The 18,864-nt window shown below is 32.5% G+C and overlaps 2 protein-coding genes across 3 annotated transcripts; one reads left to right on the top strand and one right to left on the bottom strand.

Moving 5' to 3' along the window:
• Nucleotides 1–1,127: 1,127 nt before the first annotated feature.
• On the bottom strand, nt 1,128–5,156 carry LOC105109864 (putative protease Do-like 14). The gene is made up of 9 exons (XM_011004724.1): nt 5,150–5,156; nt 4,904–5,073; nt 4,507–4,805; nt 4,212–4,317; nt 2,940–3,070; nt 2,477–2,597; nt 1,936–2,028; nt 1,491–1,618; nt 1,128–1,254 (listed from the first exon to the last, which is right to left on the bottom strand). The coding sequence occupies exons 1-9, from the start codon at nt 5,154–5,156 to the stop codon at nt 1,227–1,229; spliced, it is 1,083 nt and encodes a 360-aa protein (XP_011003026.1). The 3' UTR covers nt 1,128–1,226.
• A 4,127-nt stretch (nt 5,157–9,283) lies between these two features.
• Nucleotides 9,284–16,390, top strand: LOC105109853 (putative protease Do-like 14). Of its 2 annotated transcripts, none has more exons than XM_011004705.1 (10): nt 9,284–9,420; nt 9,518–9,640; nt 9,731–9,870; nt 9,953–10,227; nt 10,555–10,615; nt 12,028–12,158; nt 12,625–12,745; nt 14,552–14,644; nt 14,771–14,895; nt 16,360–16,390. In XM_011004705.1, exons 1-10 carry the CDS (start codon nt 9,408–9,410, stop codon nt 16,370–16,372), a joined length of 1,095 nt encoding a protein of 364 aa, XP_011003007.1. In that variant the 5' UTR covers nt 9,284–9,407; the 3' UTR covers nt 16,373–16,390. The 2 variants fall into 2 exon arrangements, with proteins under 2 accessions (XP_011003007.1, XP_011003006.1); XM_011004704.1 differs by lacking the exon at nt 16,360–16,390 and adding an exon at nt 15,086–15,392.
• Nucleotides 16,391–18,864: the final 2,474 nt, after the last annotated feature.

Consider the following 18,864-nt stretch of genomic DNA (forward strand, 5'->3'; position numbering starts at 1 on the left):
TTGTGGTGCTGCTCTTCCCCCTCCCCTTCCTCTTCTCATTCTCCTTTGTTTGAAGACACTCTCCATTGTTCTGCAAAGTGAACATGAAAAGTGTCTCTACTGTTCATAGGCAAACTGAGTTTAACCCAAACCTAAATGCATTGGACCGATCTGACCTAGTAAAATAAAAAGATCCAAAAACAATTTCTCAGATATTGTGTTTTATTAAAAAAAACTAGTGTTTAACATTAATTAATGACACTATATAATTACATTATAAAGAGATCCTATGATGATGTAGCATTTGTAAAATATCATCTCAATCCTAATTTTCTTCCGATGATATTTTACCTGATATTATCGTGCGCTTAGGAAATCATGAAAACTGTAGTCCTTGTCGGATGAATTTCGTACATGATGGAATTACATATAGTTTAATGAAATAATAAAAAAATATTTTATATAAAATATTATTTATTTCATGATGTAATAGTAGTAGTTAAATCTATAATATTTATATTAAAAATAATGAATATTAATATATATCTTTTTTAATTTTTTTATAACCTTAAATTAAAAAATATTTTTAACCAAACACATTAAACAACTTTTTGTTCAACCTTAATTTTAACTACAGTTTTAACAAAACATATATTTTATCAAACTAACCTTAACTAAAATTGTTTTTTATAAAACAATTTTTTTCAAATCATAACCACAAAAATTACCACAATACCAAACATATTTTTTAACTGTAAAAGACCAACATTATCTTTTGTGTTCCTTTTTTTTTTTGACAATGGTCATTTTAGCAGCAGCTTCTATCAAGTCTTGAATGTCGTTTGCCAATAATAATGGCTATACTATTTTATTTTTTTAATGTGCTCGTATATTTGGTTATAGTTTGCACTCTTAAATTTTTACTTGATCAATAGAAACTAACCAAATTTTAGAACAAATGATCAAAAACCCATGGCATAGCGCGATCACCTCATATATTACTGTTTATATGACACTATTTCATTCTCAATTTCCAAACAATATCACATATTTATACCAAAAGATAATTCCTTCAAAAAAGTGTCAATATCAATTTATTAATATCATTAACCATCCCTCCCAGATAGCTAATCATATCTTTTTTATTTATTTTTAACTGTGTACATTGCACAATTAGAACATAAATAAAATAAGTTCTTGAGTAGGTACACATCATATTCGACCATAGCCAGGGGCACCACGCCTCCTCAAAATGCCTCTTCTGGAACCGGCCATCTGAAATGACCACCACATTGACAGATTATAATACAGGCGCACAAGTAATAGAAGCGGATAATTAAAAACAGCCTCACAAGGCAAGAAAGGTTCACACAAGATCTCATTATTAAATTTTCTGAAATTCAAAGAGGAAAAGGGATTCTGCCTAAGCGTTGACATGAGACACGATTATTATTTTAAAGCCATATGTAAGCTAGAGTTAGTTTGTTTGATTGTCTGTTTGTAGATTTTACCTGTAATATTTCTTCGGGTTTGTTTCATTGATAACCTTTATGGTTAGACTCAAATCTCTTCCAAGACATGGCCTCATCACAATTACTTCCATGGATTCTCCAGTATTATCGAGCAAAATTCCATAGAACTGACATTAAAAACCACAAAGGTTATAGCAACAACAAAAACAAAGCAACAATATAATAAATTAATCATTTAGTACTGAAATTATTGCTTATGATCGAGTGTTCACCGTACACAACAAGAACAGATAAGGGTAAGTTGAATAAATAAGAAGGACCAGACTAACAAAGCAAATCATCCATATAAAAAAAAAAAATCTTTCAATTTCAAAAGGTGAATCTACATGCATTGAAGCATTCTTCAATCTTTTTTTAATGAGACCCAATTTTCAAAGGATGCAAGTGGAACTCCCCTAGCAATGAAAACAATAAGGTGGCGTACCTCAGAGGAAGATACAACAGCCTGTTTACCACATCGAATGATAATGTCATTAGGACGCATGCCAGAAGAACAAGCAGGAGAATCTGGTATAACCTGTGGATTATTTACATAATGACAAGAAATAACAAAATTAATGAACTTGTTAATAAGCTGGAAACAACCTTTGACCATGATGATTCACTGTATTTACAGAGAAACCAACTAGCTTAATCTAATTATGCCCAAATTTAAGCCCTTTATGGGTTAAATCTAATTATTCACTGTATTTAAGCCCTTTGTTAATAACACAACTTTAAGATTTTGATCACAATAAAAAAACTCGAAAAGAAGATTGCATTGACAAGATTTCTCTTTTTCTTTAGGGGATGAGGAGATAACCTATAAGAGCTTACTGAGAATTGACAAATAAGTTTTTTGATTCACAAAATTTCTTTATCTATAACAGCAGCACACCTTATCAAAATCCAGAAAGAAGACAACACCATGAAAACCAAGAAAGCATGTGGAACAACTGAAACGAAAAGCAAATAAAAAAACATACCTCTTCAACAAGAACACCTTCGCTGATGTGGCCAAACTTCTGAATTATTTTTTCAAATATATTTGCACTTATTGCATTACAACTAGTCACTTTAACCCCAAACCAAGGTTGAGGAACTCTCCTAATAAAATAGAGCGACAATGACAAATAAGAGGGAGAAGTTGGAATATATCAATGGTAAAAGACCTTATATACAATTAAATAGAATGGAAAGTTCTTAAAAATTAAACATAAGAGAACAAAATTAAGTGGTTGAGATAAAATGATAATTTGAAAGTAGATATGTAGTTTTATCTTCCTTTTAATTAGAGACTTTAAAAACACGGTACAACCTGTGTTTTTAAAAATTCAGAAACCACAAAAGCATATTTTTGCTACTTTTCATAATTTTTGGAAATGCAGGTTGTATAACCACGTTCCAACCAAACATATAAATTTTAGAGAAAAAAATAAATGTACATACCCATTTTTCTCCAAGCATTCCAAGCACCTAGAAGCAATATTGATTGGCAGAAAAGAAGTATAAGAATGCTCATAGAAATTGATTCCAATGACTTCACCATTACAATTGATAAGGGGTCCCCCACTACCACCCTGTTTGGAAATATACAAAAACACCATATTTCAGATATTCTTGCATGAAGCCACATTTGTTAAATAAATAAATCCGCATGCTAGTGGCATCTAGTGACCACATTAGATGGCTAAATACTAATAAAAAATTGTTTTACTTGGCAGTAATTCGTGATTATCCAGCTATGATATCGTTGTTTTATTTGTTTTCTAATGGTTTCCTAAATCCCTTTAAGAAATCCTCTTGGTTGCCTTTTAATATTGCCTCTCTTTACATATCAGACAGATACATGGGATGTCGCGTGGTAAAATGACATTGATGTCATGAAATTAAAACATAAGGTTTCATTCTGAATGAGTATTAAAGAATATACCACCAAAGAGCTAGAACGAAAAGAAGAAGGAAGTGAAAAGGTGTGAGCATGTGTATTAGTACTATGATCTGGATTTCCAAACAGAAAAATGACCAGGGAGAAGCAAAACACAATTTTAAACCAATCGAGAATCTATGACACTTAAAATCTAAGCATGGTGGGCACCATATTGCTGTACTGTTATGAGCCTGCACTGAAACCTACTCTGGATAATTTTTCGATTCATAGGTCAGACAATGAATATCGTTCTTATATAGATAAAGGTAAGAGGGAAAGGTGAAATGTTAGAATTTAACCAGCAGCCATCGACTGCGCAAATGCATGTTTATATACTGCATGCTAATGGAATATTTGAAATTCAAATGACAAAAAAAAAATAGTCTTAAATATCTGAGAGCTAAAATTTGGCCATTGTGCAGCAAACATTTACTAGCATTTTTTCATTCTCAACCTAATTAGGTGTTGATTTCCTGCACACTCAATTTATGCCATTGACTCTATCACCTAAGATTTGCCCTCCTTTAATATTGAAATAATGACTTGGGTAAAGACAGCAGAATTTAGCTCTGCCTTTTCAAATGGTAGGGCGAAAACTGGTCAGAACAGCATGCATACAAGGAAGAAGCATGTCATCTGGTGTTGGTGTATACTCGAGAGAAACTAACAGATCATGAAAGCCACCAGGAGAAAGTTGTATGTAAACTTTAAAATGAAACAGACCACTAATATACACACAAAGGCTAGCTGGTGCATATAAGTGAGAGAGAGAGAGAGAGTAATGTCATTACTACAGTAATCCTGCAACTTGCTGTGAGAAGCTCTACGCAATCATAATCACGGAAACCAGGTCCGGAAAAACGTGGTCTGAGCAAACCTGGTCTGCGCACACCAGGTCTTCACAGCAGAATGAAGGAAAGACAAAAACCAAGTGTAAGTAACTAACAAAATTGAGAAAGCATTTTCATAAAATGAACACCAGGAGACTACAATGTTACTTTAAAGCACCAGGAGACTACAATGTTACAATGAGTTTAAGATCATAGAGAAAGTCCCTTTTTGGCATTAAAAAAGGAGAGACAATACCTGAAAGCACCTGGTGCAACCATGAGACTGTGGGATAAGTAATGGCGGCCAAGTGCTATTACCTTCTCTCCAGGACAAAGGTTGAATAAATCTGAAGGTTCGGCGTGTGGACGGAGTCCAAATGACGTGTACTGTAGCTCATCTTTGGTAGTTAGAGGAATGGAACCATCTATGTGCTTCAGAATTGCAGTCGGGAAGCGTGAGCTGGACTTGAATTTGATGATGGCAATGTTGTAATGAAAATTAAAACCAAAAATTTCACCCTCAAATGAATCACCACTTGATAAATACACATAAACCTGCATGCAACAGATTAAGCCAAAGAAAAAGATAGAACAAATTTGTTTTAATAAAAAAAAAATAAAAGAACTCAGAGATAAAAGAAAATCAGCAGCACCTTGATACCAGGTTCAGGAGACAGAGGAGGATGATCCTCCGAAGTTGAAGCAGCGCGGGTAATGAGGAGATTGGCAGAAGTGAGGATGGTATGGGTGAATGAACCATTTTCTTCAAGCTTGGATCCTATGATGGTTCCCGAGCAAGGAAATACTAATTTATTTTTCACTCCTACACAAGATCAGTCAAATTATTATTTGGCCACACGTACATACATGAAAGCATGCATGCATGCATGCATACACGCCTAGCATACCTCTGCGAGCACGAGACACGAGACTGACAACAGATTGAGAAGCTTTAAGAGCCGATAGTTTGGTGGGAAGATCCAAGTAGAGATTCTCCTCTATCCTTTCATCAAAACTCTCGTTGAAAGAATGGGAGCGGAATGCAACACAACCAACTATAAATCCATATTAAAATAAACAAATCTAGCTGAAGAAGAAGAAGAAGAAGAAGAAATTACAGTAAGTGCCTAGCTAGTTAACTAACTAACCAGTACGCCGGCGTGCTTTCCGTTGCCATGGTGACCGAATCTCTTTTTCCATTACACCCTGTAGCCTGTCCCTGGATTCCATTCTAATGGCCATACTTATCAATCAGTTTAGCTTTCGGGATTGGGGAACGCCCCGGCCGCCTTATATATCTTTTCTGACAGACAAGCGATCGGCACCCTTTTCTTTTTTGATTTGACAATTCTACCCTTCAAAAAATATGGTGGTCCAGAGCGGCAAAAACCCTAGATTCCCAATCCTCAAAACCAGTACATGCATACAAGTTTGATTCCCGGGGTGAATTTTTTTTTTTAATGCAGAAAAATGTGGATGTTGTTAATATTTTTTATTATAAAGTTAATATGTTGGTTCAATAAAATTTAAAATTATATATATATATATATATATTAATAATTGATAATAAATATGTTAATACTAACTCAATATTAAATTTTTAAACTGAAATAAATATGCATATTATATTATGGGGCTATTTATATTTTTTTTATTTAGTTATAAAACAATAAAATTAAATTTGAACTCTATTGAAAAATAGAATCTAGTATGGCTCCTCCTTTTTTTATTAATATATTTTTTTAATAAAGAAAAATACTTTTTGTCATGGTTTTTAATTAATAAAAAACAAAGAATTAGAAAAATATCATCCTACATTTAAAATTTGCATTCATGGTCTGTAACTTTTTGCTTGGCCTCTATATGTAAACAACGAAGACTTTGACTGTAGAAGACCAACATTATCTTTTCTGTTTTTTTCTTCTTTTTTTTTGGAAAGGGTCGTCTCAGCAGCCTCTGCCAAGTCTTGAATGTCGTTTGCCTATGATAATACCTTTTTTTTTTTTTTCATGTGTCCATATATTTTATTACAATCTGCACTCTTAAATTTTGACTTGATCAATGGATACTAACTAAATTTTAGAGTAATTGATCAACAACAACCCGTAGCATATTTATATTTAAGAATAATTCTTTTAAAAAATATCGATATCAATTTATTAGTATCATTAAACATCCTTCACCACATAATTCATCATATTCTTTTTATTTATTTCTTCACAAAACCTTGGGATGATAATGTCAATACTAATTAATCTATTAGTATCATTAGTCTTCCTTACCTTACCGGGACCAACTAATCAAATTTGTTCCAAATACTGATATCAAGATAGCCCTTTAATATTTGTCATTAACTATTCCTAACTCGAAATAATTAATTAATTCCAAATAGTACTTTGAAATATCCTCGAAAATCTTGATGTCAAGGTTCCTTGACATCATTAGCCTCCATATCAGGAATAACTAATTAAGTTGCATGAAAATACCGATTTGATGTAACCTCTTGATATCATTAACTATTCTTAACCTAGGATAGTTAATTAAGTTCAATATCCCCCATATTCTGAAATGATTATGTCGATGTTAGTAAACCCTACTGGCATCATTAGCCTCCCGTTCTTAGAACTGACTAATCAAATTCAGAGAAAATATCAATAGAACTCATTGGTGTCATTAACTATTCCTAACCAGAATAGTTAGTCAAGTATGTTTCTATTTCTCATTCATTTCATTAGATGTTTTCCTTTTGCAAAAATTTATATATAAAATCCAAAAATTAAACAAGCTTCATAATTATGGAAATAGAAAATCTACCTGTTATAGAAGCTCGGCTCATACTCTCTTGCTGCTATTGTGTTGCTCCTATGGTCCCTTTTATATTCACAGGGATATCACATTATTTCTTATACAAGTTATATTTCTTTTAATAACAGTAAAACTAGCGACTTCCTTTCAACAATTCCTTCCTTCATATTTGTGTTTCCCATTACATCTCTAATATCATTGTTTTTTTTTTTTATCATAACTAACCTTACAAATCTCAGTTCCAAACATGACTTTTTTTAATTTAAAAACATATAACTATATATTTTCTAAAGGGAAAGAAACATAATTATGCCCCAAACATATCTAAGTTACTCGTTTCAGCAACTTGTCAAAAATGTTAGTAGAGATAGTAGCCTGATGTCTCCTTAGAGTTTTATCTATATCTGAAGTTATAGAACTTCAAATTAAACAAGGTCACTCTTGTCAGAAAAATAACATCTTTAGTTATAACTCCTATAAAAGGACCGTTCCAAAATTCTATCATTTTCATGTTCAAATCCTTTATGAAAGTTAAAGAAATGAATTTGTCTAGTTTAGTCAATGTTTCAAATGATCCCTCAAACATCCTCATTTTCTACTCTCCCTCCAAAACAACCATTTGTTCATATTATAAACATAAGATGACAAGTAATTTACAAAATAAAAAAATTATAAATTCTTTTCTTCTAATTAACCCTCCAATAGCCACCACCTTTGTTTGTTTAACCATAGAATTTTTATTATTTTTGTATCTGTACATAATTTCATATTTAAGACAATCTTTAATGCTTTAATTAATTCAATTCCACACAATTCTATATTTTTCCCAAATTTTACTTAAGAACTCTAACTTAAATTTGACATTATATTGACTTTGATTATTCTTACATAATTCAATTCCAGACCTATGATATTGGGTCTAACAACCAAGCTAAACTTAAAAGTCTTCTATATAGACCCAAGGAATTGGGTCCGGCTTGCTTGCCACACCTATGGTATTGGGTTTGACAGTTGGACCCAATACCATAGGTCTGGCATGATTGCCATCATAATTATTAAACCCAGCCTCGTGGGTCAACATGGGACCCAGTATCTTGACCGATTCTATTTCATTCAAAATTTGGGCTTTAATTGGCCCAAAATAAACCTGTCGACCCACTTAGAACACCGGTGACTTGGCAAAAACCTGGTAGAGATTTTTTTTCAAATATGCTTCTCTCCTACTTAGAGACCTCTTTTTATAAATATATTTTTTAGTTGGTTACTAACTCATTTCAAAGTTTACTATATAAATACTATAAAAATATCTTATTTTTTCAATGTAGGATTTGAAACACTTTAGTATATATACTCTATGTTCATTAGAAAAAAGTTATGTTTTTTCAATATGGTATAATAAAACTTTTTGGTTTAAATACTTCAACTTAGAAGAATAAAATAATATCTTTTCAAAGTGTGATAAAAAAACATTTTGAAATAATCTTTCAAACTTAATTATTTACAATATATATAGTTTATATTCATATGGATTGTTTATTAATTTTTTATATAAAATATTAAAACTTTAAATATTTATTTTTAATTTTTTCGGGTTAACTCGTATAACTCAGGACCCGACTTTTTGGCAGGGTCAACCTTCATACTGGATTTGATAACTATGATTGCCATGAAAATATAACTTTAAAAAAATACAATTGAAAAGAAATAAACTGAAAACCAAAAAAAGATAAAATCTCCTCTCTTCTATTTTGTTTGGGGGTCTCTTTTAAAAATATTGATTTTTTTATATGTGTTTAATTTTTAGAGTAATTTTTCTGGTTCATCTATGGTTTTGATTTCATTTTTCATATAGATAAACTATGTTATTAAAAATAAAAATATTTATTTTTAGATGATATTCTTAATATGTATAGACTTAAATATCTTTTTTTATTCAATCAATTTAATGTTTTATTTTTCAAGATTTAATATTTTAATTTATATTTATCTTCTGATTTTTTAAGTTTTGTTTTTAGGTATTATTAATAATTTTTTATTTATTTATTAACGTATATAACTTTTAGTTTATTTATTTATATATGTGTATAAAAGTTTTCATTTGTTATATTTTTTAAAAATAAATCTACAGTGACTTAGAATAAAGTATTTGCCGTTGAAAAAAAGGCCCTATTTTAGAGTAAGGTGGCAGAAACCTATTAAAAGGCCCAGCCGTTTTTTCAATTGTTCTCGGAAAAAATAGGAGGATTATTTACTCCAGTCTCTACTGCTGCCTTCCTTTTCCACATCGTCTACTGATTAAGAATCCCTAGTGTACCCGTCTCTCCTATCTGGTATCGTTGGGAAGGAGAAAACATGAATTTTTCAGGCCGGTGGTTTCTTCTTCTTCTTCTTTTCCGATCAGTTTCTTCCTTCATCTGTTTTTACTTAATCTGATTTTTCTTGTTCTGAATATTTCTTTACAGTTGATAGAATTCCGCCTCCGCCTCCGTTTTTGAAAAGGCGGGATGATGAATTGAAACTCAATACAAATTTAGCTGCTTTGAAAGTTTCTCTGTCGGTTGTGTGCCTTGTTGCATACCACAGAGGTAGGTATATCATATACTAACTTTATGCTTCCTAACATGTATGATCTGCCTGGTAACATAAAGCTTTATGCTTTGCTGCCTTTCTGGCAGGTAGCGGAGAAAAGTGTTTTGCGTGCACCGGCACAATTGTAGAATGTGAAGGTGCAGCAGGAGATGATGGTAAATTCGAGGCTACCATATTGACTTCTGCTTCTCTCTTTCACTCTTATAGAGACCCTTCTCAAATCACGGTACAGCACCGACTTTATTATTATTATCATTGCCTTTTTAGTAGAATTGAAAATTTCTCACAATATTGTATTGCAATTGCAGGTTGAAGTACATCTATCAGATGGCAGTTCGTACGAGGGAGAGGTTTCAGCTTTTGATTTACACTACAACATTGCTACCGTCAAGTTCAAGCCTGATAAACCTCCTCAAAAAGCATGTCTTAAATGGATAGATGATTCTATGTCCTTACAACCTGATAATGATCACACCATGGTAGAGGCTAACTTTTTTAACCTTTGTCCCGGGGATAAAGTAATAGCTTTAGCCCGGGTGCAAGATCATCACCACCAGCTTCTTGTCAGTTCTGGTGATTTCAGGTATGCCAAAATGAACCTCGTCTTTTCATTTCTTATAGCAACGTTGGATATATAGGAGGTTAGTGTTTCAAGATTTCATCAATATCCTTACCATCACCAGGATATCTTCAATTGCATTTTTCTGCATCCTTACAATTACCTTTTATTGTTATATGTTTGCTTTCCAATCATAATTAAGCTAGTAGTCTCCTTTTCAATTCTAAATATCACCACTCTCCTCTTGTATTCTTGTTTCTAATGCACCGTGGCGCACTGTTTTGACCACAACGCTTTTTTTTCCGAACTAACTGCTGTGCTGTGATCTTACCCTACTTTCTTCCCATATAGTATTTATTGCTGCGAATTGGATTGCCAAGAGCTCCTAATGACAACTTGCGAGATTACTACAGTAATAACACTACTCTCTCTGTTTCATGCATTAATTTGTTTTTTGGCTTAGTCGGATCATGTATGTTTGCTTATATCTCATTTGTGTTACTCGGGCTTAAGCATTTTACCCCAGAGTATTTGTGTCGATGAAATGACCGTACAAGCATGAATTCCTTTTCTAACTCTTGTATTTGCACTTGGACACAACCTCATCTCTATCCAAACTAAACAAGCAACATATTGATAACAATGGCTGTTTGTAATAACAACTTCTTGCTTGGTTTGGTTAGTGATATTGTTCTCTGGAGAAGGTATTAATGACCAGTCAATTTAAGGCTCAAACTTTTCAAAACCCCTTGGTCTTGCTTTCACTTGAAATAGATGAAATTGATTTTCCTTATTGCCTTCATTAGCATTCTTTCAATCTATTCCCAATTTTTATATACAAGCCACTACTGCCCTCTTGTTTGAATTTGGGACTACGAGTTACATAATACATGGAACATCTTTTGGGCAATAGGTCTCAATTCAACTATAATTGGAGGTTACATCATGCATCACATTCGTGTACTCACATCCAATATTTTAACACTTTTCAGTCAATTCACCATATTCAGAAATTTTGAATTCATCTTTTCTGACTCTTGGGCCGATACTCGGACTTGACGCCCTGAATTTTGTATCTGAGCAGCATAGCTCAACACTCATCCTCACATGCTATGAGGAGATCAAACTCCAGTGTAGAGAAACTTAGAATGAGAGTATTAAAGTCAACTAGGATCACTGTAGAACTAACTACTAAGAGAAGTGAATGAGAGTATGAAGGAAAGGAGTGGTGTTTTTATGCAAAAAGCTTGTTTCTTAGAGAATTTTTTGTTCTATGACTATGCGATTTCACTTTCAAAGAGAGTCCAGAAGAAATATCCCCATAAAAAATAAAAATAAACCCTTTCAGAGACTGAATTTCAAATGACTTTTAAGTTGTGCCTATAAAATTTTCACTGTACCCACCAAGTCCTACTACTTGAATTTGCGGTGAGCCCATAATTGTTGACCTTCCCATGCCTCACTTAAGGTACCCATGAAACAACTCTTTGATCCATTAACCTTGTTACAAAATGGAATTAACCCTCTTTTGTTATTTCATCCACCCAAGTGCAATGCCTAGACTTGAACCTCCTTTTGAAAGGGAAAACCACCAAACAAGTTTACTGACTAAACCACAAGTTTGGTCACTAAATCATGGTTCATTAACTCCGCTTTCACCATAAAACGGTCTTTGAGGATAGCAAGAAAGGGGCAAACAATTGTTTGTCCGGAGCTTGTTCTAGATTTGGCATGTTCTTAGACTGACTAAAAGATCTATGCTTTGATGTTATATATTTGATGAACTGATACCAAACTGTAGCATAAACTAGTTCTTTATTGTAGCATTTTATTGGGGGGCCACTCATTAATTGGGATGGAGAAGTCATCGGGATCAATTTCTTTTGGAAGGGCCAGACTCCTTTTCTGCCGATCAACATAGCTTTTAGATGCCTGGACCACTTAAATAAGAAAAGGTATGTGCCTCATCATTTTTGCAGAGTATTTATTGCTTTCCATGATATTCTGGCATGTTCATGGCACCGTTCCACAATTGATTTGTATTGAGATTCCTTTCATAATTTGTATACCCTGTTAACTTACTGATCATGTTGTTCTCAATGAGTTTGAGAATTCCAAATCTTTATATTTACTGGTAGATGTGGTATGGGGTGTGTGAAGAAATCGCCAGCCGAAAAACAACAATTCAATGTTCTAGACACAAAGGACAATTAAAGCTAAACTAAATTACAAGGAAAATTATTTAATTCTTCCAAAATCACCTGCTGCATCGTCGTGCACATACTGTATATTCTTTTCCCATCCAGGGTACTGCATGGGGATGGAAGTTATTTAATCTTCTTCTTTTTTTTGTCAATATCCAACCTGAAATAAGATATTGTGAAGAATGTTGGGTGCATCTAATGTTCTACAATGGCGTAGGAGTGTCCCTCATCCTTGGCTTGGGATGGAATTTATTAATCTTTATGCTGCTGACGTGGTCACTTTGGAGGAAATAGTTCAATTGTTCCCTCTTGTTTGCAAAGGGGTTATAGTTGAAGAGGTATGGTCTTTGCTGCGCTTTTTTATTTTCTTCCTCTTTATATTTTCCCCAAATACACTTTTGGAGCGGGTGTTTGCTCCATGGCTTGGTCCGTGACGTCCACTTATTATTTGCTCATTTATTCAACAGTTTCATCCTTGAGGCCCTTTCTTCTATTCCATGATTTCTTTTAAGGCTTGTTTGATGAGGCAAATATATATACATGGACATGTTGAAAGATGATAGCTCTCGGAAATATTCTTTTTGTGCGTCTTGTAACTAGCAGCTTCCACACTTATGAAATCCTCATAACCCTGAGCCCAAAGCTACTGCTCAACTGACCATGCTGAATCAAATGTTTCTTCTTTGGGCTAGGCATCCAAGTTCATGCCCCCTGTTCTGTAATTATAAATGTAATTTTCTTTCAAATGGAAGCAATTAGGAGTTGAAATGATATAGGACAGCCAATGGGCTGTTCTGAATCTGACTTCAGAGGCTGTTTTAGGGCTGTTAGAACTGTGTTAATGTTGATTTCTGATGGAATAAGAGGAAGGACATGGGATAGATTTATAAGAGTCACACTTAGAGGATATATAAAAAATAAGCTTCACATCTAGGGTTCTTAGTTGTCATATCTACAGTTAGAGGATATATAAAAAATAAGCTTCACATCTAGGGTTCTTAGTTGTCCTATCTACACTTAGAGGATATATAAAAAATAAGCTTCACATCTAGGGTTCTTAGTTGTCATATCTAAGAGAGATAGACTCAGAGAATAAAAAACAAAGTGAAATATTGAAAGACTACATAAGATGCTAGTACTCCTAGTCCAACAAAGACTTAATTTTCCATATAAGAAATTTATTTAGAAGTAAGAACCTATAAAAGCTAATTATTTTAGAACCAGTAGATTACTAGATAGAAAATAACCCAAGACAAATTTTCAGCAGATCTGAATATTACAGAAATACTCTTGTCTATAAAAAGACATTAATCTTGCTTCTTTTGTTATCTGCATCATTTTCCCCTGGTTGGAGAAAACTCGACCTTGAGTTTTGAAGTGTCCAAGCAGCAAAAATCACATAGCTTGCAATGACATCCTGCTGCAATGCAACACCACTGATATAGGAACTGGTTTGTTGGTGACAGTAGTGATAATATGAGTTTTGTTCTATCAATTTGACTATCAAAATCAGGAATAGTGGCCATTTGTGTTGACAGCAGCACTTTGTCCTCGATATCCTTGCTTTCATAACTTCGTGCTCCTCAACTTTTTTCTTTTGTTCATCTACATCAAGTGTAACACAGGGTTCTTTAGGCTTTGTAATCGCCTGATTATAGATTGATTTATCTTCTCTTTGCTCTCCACAGTGTCGCCAATCTGAAATTCCTCACTTTCTTTTTGAATCTTCCATATGGTAAACAACACCAGATTTTTCTTATCAACAAAATCTTGCTACTCTGTCTCTTTTTTGTTAATCAATGTGATTTATTTATTTTTCTCAAATCCATTTCCATATCAGTTAAAAAGAAAGAAAGCAGGCAGCACACTCTGTCCTGCATCATAAAGTTCAAGGTTTGGTCTCATTACAAACCTACACAAGTATTTGTGAGTGTTGTATTTCCATGGAAGGGTATTGTTCCATCCAAGGCATTTGTGTGGAGAGCTGCGTTACAAAGGAGACCAATGAGAGGGATTTAGGACGCATTCTTGGTGTGCTGTTGCATGTCATAGTGGATCCCAATCTTCCAAAACTAATAATTAATGAATTTGAGAAGCTGGCTTATAAATCTTCCAAAACAGTAACATTGGAGCACTTGTATCAGGTAACGGAAGAGTCTCCTGCTGATCGTGCTGAGATACAACCCAATGATGTTATAATTAAATGCGACAGAGAGGTGGTTAGCTGCTCCTTAAAGGTACTTGACTTTAGTTGCTTGGGTGTAGAGCACCCTGCCTCTCTTGTAGTGTTTTTATCGTTCAATGTTTGTCCCAGAAAAGGGGAAACAAGAGTGAGTTAATCTTCTTTTGATTCTTGGCGTCAGTTCTTTGGAATGATTTGGGACAAGGTTGGGAAATCTATGGAGCTAGAGGTGATGAGGGCAGGTGTTTGTGGGCCTTTGAAGCTCGCTATATTAGCCGATGACCTTCTTCCAGACAGTTATAACAGGTAAAATCCCTTTCTACATGCTTTGGGTGGTTTGTGTATTGATGCATGGTGTTGGCATGGAAAACTTAAGCAATGAGCTCTCTATGTAAGAAGTTTGCTGCTTTGTGTTCGTTTCTTGCCATGATTGGGTCTTCTGACATGCCAACCTGTTTTGTGATTTATTCTAATCTGTAGCTTTTGGTGCTTTCAGTTGGCCAATTTAATCGAGGAGAGGGTTTCAGGATGACAAATACATTTGTTCTGGTTGGTCACTTCCTTGAGATCATGGAAGCAGGCTGTCCTGCTTTGCTTATCAAATGCCGCCATGCATATATAGTTTTGCATCTTTTCTTTGCTCTTTTCCCAGCTAGTATTGCATCCTGTGTGATTTAGCTTTGCAAATTGGGAAGCAGCTTTATATTTATTCGATTCTCTTCACCTGCGTGAATAGTCTTACAACCAACAAGATATTTGAAGGAGGAATCTTTGGCTTTGACTCGATTTTCGTTTATTCATGGGATTCTTTGGCTTTGACTCGATGATTTTCGTATATTCATGGGATGTAGTTTGCTTACCGTTCAGCCAAATTCAATGTTAAAATTATAAAAAAAATAAAATTATAAAATTTAATTTTAAATTAATTCAATGTTAAAAATAAATTTAAAAAAAATCAAATAAAATAGAAGAAAAATAAAATGACCATAATAAACTTGGTTTAATTTACGATCCAGATTATGAGACTGTGATAAATTTAAAAAAAATAAATTAAATAAAATTATAAAGTTTCATTTTCAACTTATTTAATGTTGAAAGTTAACATTAAAAAAAAAAACTGGTATATAACTAAACATATAGAAAATAAAAAAAAATAAAGTATAATTTTTAAAATAACCAAAGACTAAATAATAAAATTAAAAATATATAAATACTGAATTGTTGAAGATTGTTAAAGGGTGAAATTAAAAGAAAACTAAATAAAATGAAGAAAAAAAATATTATTATAGTAAATATTGTTTTGTGGGTGTAATTAATAATAATTAATAATTTTGTAACTAATGAAATTTTTTATCAAAACTAAAATTTATTTTGTTAAGAGAGAGAGAGAGAGTATTTTAGTTAAAAGAACAAAAACGAAGATATAAAAATAAATTTATTCTTAAGATAATTTTAAAATAAATTTATATTATTTCATGTTCCTTCTGATTTCATCTCTTTTACCTCAAAATAATAACCAAATTTTAACTAAGATTGAGCTCACTAATCATAACCGAACCCATTTGAACCCAATGTTTTTAATACAAAGCCCGTTATTTCTCTCCAGCCCATAAAATAAATTTGAAGCCCATCCCATAGTGAAGAAAACCCATTGTTTCTCTACAGCCCATGACATAAATTTGAAGCTCATCACATTACGTGGAGCTGAACACATTGTATTTGTTCCCCTGCGGCCTGTAACGTAAATTTGATGTCCATCCCATCATGTAGAACATGTCTATAGCGTGGTGCATTGTCTGATCTAGCAATGCCGATTGTGTGAGTCTCCCCCCTCGGTCTGATCACTCTCAACTGACTTCTCCTTCAATGTAAGCTTGGTTTTCATTTTAATAAATTTATTTTTAACGGGTCTAAAAAAATTTTATGAACATTCTATTTCCAACATGGCCAAGAAAATAAGTAAGTTTAGTCGTGAAGGGGCTTATAATATGCCAAGAAAAAATATTATATTATTTCTTGCTATTTTGATGATGAGCTAAAATATCACAAAAATAAAATTATTTTTTAATCTTTTCTTTTCATAAAAAATAAAATTTATAAATTATAAATATATTATAAGATCTTCATAATAAAAAATAATAATTTTCATTATACATGTAGTAATTCCCAGGAGATTTTAGTTTTTTTCAATGAATACCCAGAATAAACCAAAGGAACACATGTATATTGTAGTCATGTTAAAATGTGATAATTGTGCACCAAGGCTTGTAGCCCAGCGGTCTTGGTAGAGTTTCTTTACCTATGCATCCTGGGTTCAAGCCTTAGCATGCACGCACGTCACCTCTACGGTGCCTTACCTGTCTACTGGACTTGCAGGATGTTCAGTAGGTTCAGGGATTAGTCGTGATGTGCGTAAACTGACCCGGACACCCCGGATTATAAAAAAAAAAAAAGGTGATAATTGTTTCCTAACAAGAGAGTTTATGGCATGATTAGAATAAGTTCAAAGGAGCACATGCATATTGAAAACAAATCTTGGGAATTGTTTAGTGCCTTAGAAGATTTCCTTTATTGAACAACATATACTAGCTGTTAGGATACTAATATGTAAATCTAAAAAAAAAAAAAACACATAAGAATTTATATAGTTCACTCACTTGGGTTATGTCCACAGACAAGTATAGAAGGATTTTAATAAGTAATGTAAGAATTACAACCTCTCAAATAATAGAAAAACAACTAATAATCTTTCTATTACTAGAAGAAAACACCTCACTTACTCTATCACAAATGCCTTATAATTTTGTGGGATTACTCTCTCTTCACTCTCCTCTTCTTCTCTCTATCTTAATATGCAAAATAAGTTTGGAGACATTGCTTATTTATAGGAAGAGTGAAGGAATAGTGAGGGGACAAAGGTTATAAATCATGACACCAATAATACCACAAATTATGTCACAACTCATCTTCACTCATACTCCACTAATTATACCAACAGCTCCACAATTATATCAACAACTCATCTCTAATTATGCCTACAACTCCACTCATTTTTGTCTTCCACTAATTAATTAAGTGGTGGCCTTACACTAGTTACGTCACTCGCGCGATTCTGTAGGTTAATATTTTTATAAAAAATATTAAAAAAATTAATATTTGAAAATATTAAATATTTCTATAAAATTATACCCAAGAATTTTGGATTTGATTCCAACCCTTAACTCAAGAGTAATAGTTATAATATTAATAATAACATTAAACTTGCATGACCTAAATTTAAGCGAGTCTGTATGCAATACCAAATCTAATAACATTGAATGTGGGTCTGGCTGCAAAGTCATGTTATAAAAGTGTGATAATTAAATAAATTAATTAAAAAAATCAATAGAAAGAAAAAAACTAATGAAAAAAATGAAAAAAACCTGAATTAACTAGGTTAACCTTTTAAACCAGATTAACCTGTCAAATCTTGAATTTATGTCGTGAAAGTTTCATAACTAAATACAATAAAAAATTGACGAGTTATCTAAAATTAACTGGACTAAACCTTCAAACTAGGTCACCCGGCAAACCCGGGATTCGTATCATGAAAGTTTGATAACTAAATAAAAAAATTAAACATTAACAAACTAAATTAACAAACTAAATTAATTAAAAAGAAAAAAACAAAAACAAACTGAAAAAATAGCCTATTACTAATGAGGAAAAAGAAAAAAAAATCTAAATAAAAAATTTAAATCAATTGGGTTAACCCATCAAATCAAGTTAACATGTCAAATATAGGATTCATGTCATGGAAGTGTGATAACTAAATAGAAAAAAAATTAATATTAATGAACTAAATTAAAAAAATTAATTAAAAATAAAAAAGCTATAAGAAGAAAAAAACTAACGAAGAAAAAGAAAGAAAATCTAAATTAAGTGCGTTACAGGAAGAAAAAAAACTAATAAAGAAAAACAAAAACAATCTGAATTAACTAAGTTAATCTTTTAAATCAGGTTAACTCGTTAAACCTAGTATTCGCGTCATGAAAGTTTGATAACTAAATAGAATAAAATAATTGACAGGTTTACCCAAAATTAATCGGGCTAACTCATCAAACCAAGTTAACTCGTTAAGCTTGAAATACGTGTCATGAAAGTCTGACAATTAAATATAAGGAAATTTAACATTATCAAACTAAACTAGGTGAAAAAAATTAAGTAAAAAGAAAAAAAATTTGGATTAACTCGTTAAATAGGCTAACATATTAAACCCGATATCAAACAAAAAAA

This window comes from Populus euphratica, unplaced genomic scaffold, assembly GCF_000495115.2.
Source record: "Populus euphratica unplaced genomic scaffold, PopEup_1.0 scaffold278.1, whole genome shotgun sequence".
NCBI classification, from domain to species: Eukaryota; Viridiplantae; Streptophyta; class Magnoliopsida; order Malpighiales; family Salicaceae; genus Populus; species Populus euphratica.

Coding starts and splice junctions, on each gene's coding strand:
- LOC105109864 (XM_011004724.1), bottom strand. Junction 3,071..4,211: donor CAAGTTGCAGGATTACTGTA/GTAATGACATTA, acceptor ATTTCCAAACAG/GGTGGTAGTGGGGGACCCCT. Junction 1,255..1,490: donor AACCCGAAGAAATATTACAG/GTAAAATCTACA, acceptor TGGTCATTTCAG/ATGGCCGGTTCCAGAAGAGG.
- LOC105109853 (XM_011004705.1), top strand. Junction 9,871..9,952: donor GAGACCCTTCTCAAATCACG/GTACAGCACCGA, acceptor TTGCAATTGCAG/GTTGAAGTACATCTATCAGA. Junction 10,616..12,027: donor CAACTTGCGAGATTACTACA/GTAATAACACTA, acceptor TCTTTATTGTAG/CATTTTATTGGGGGGCCACT.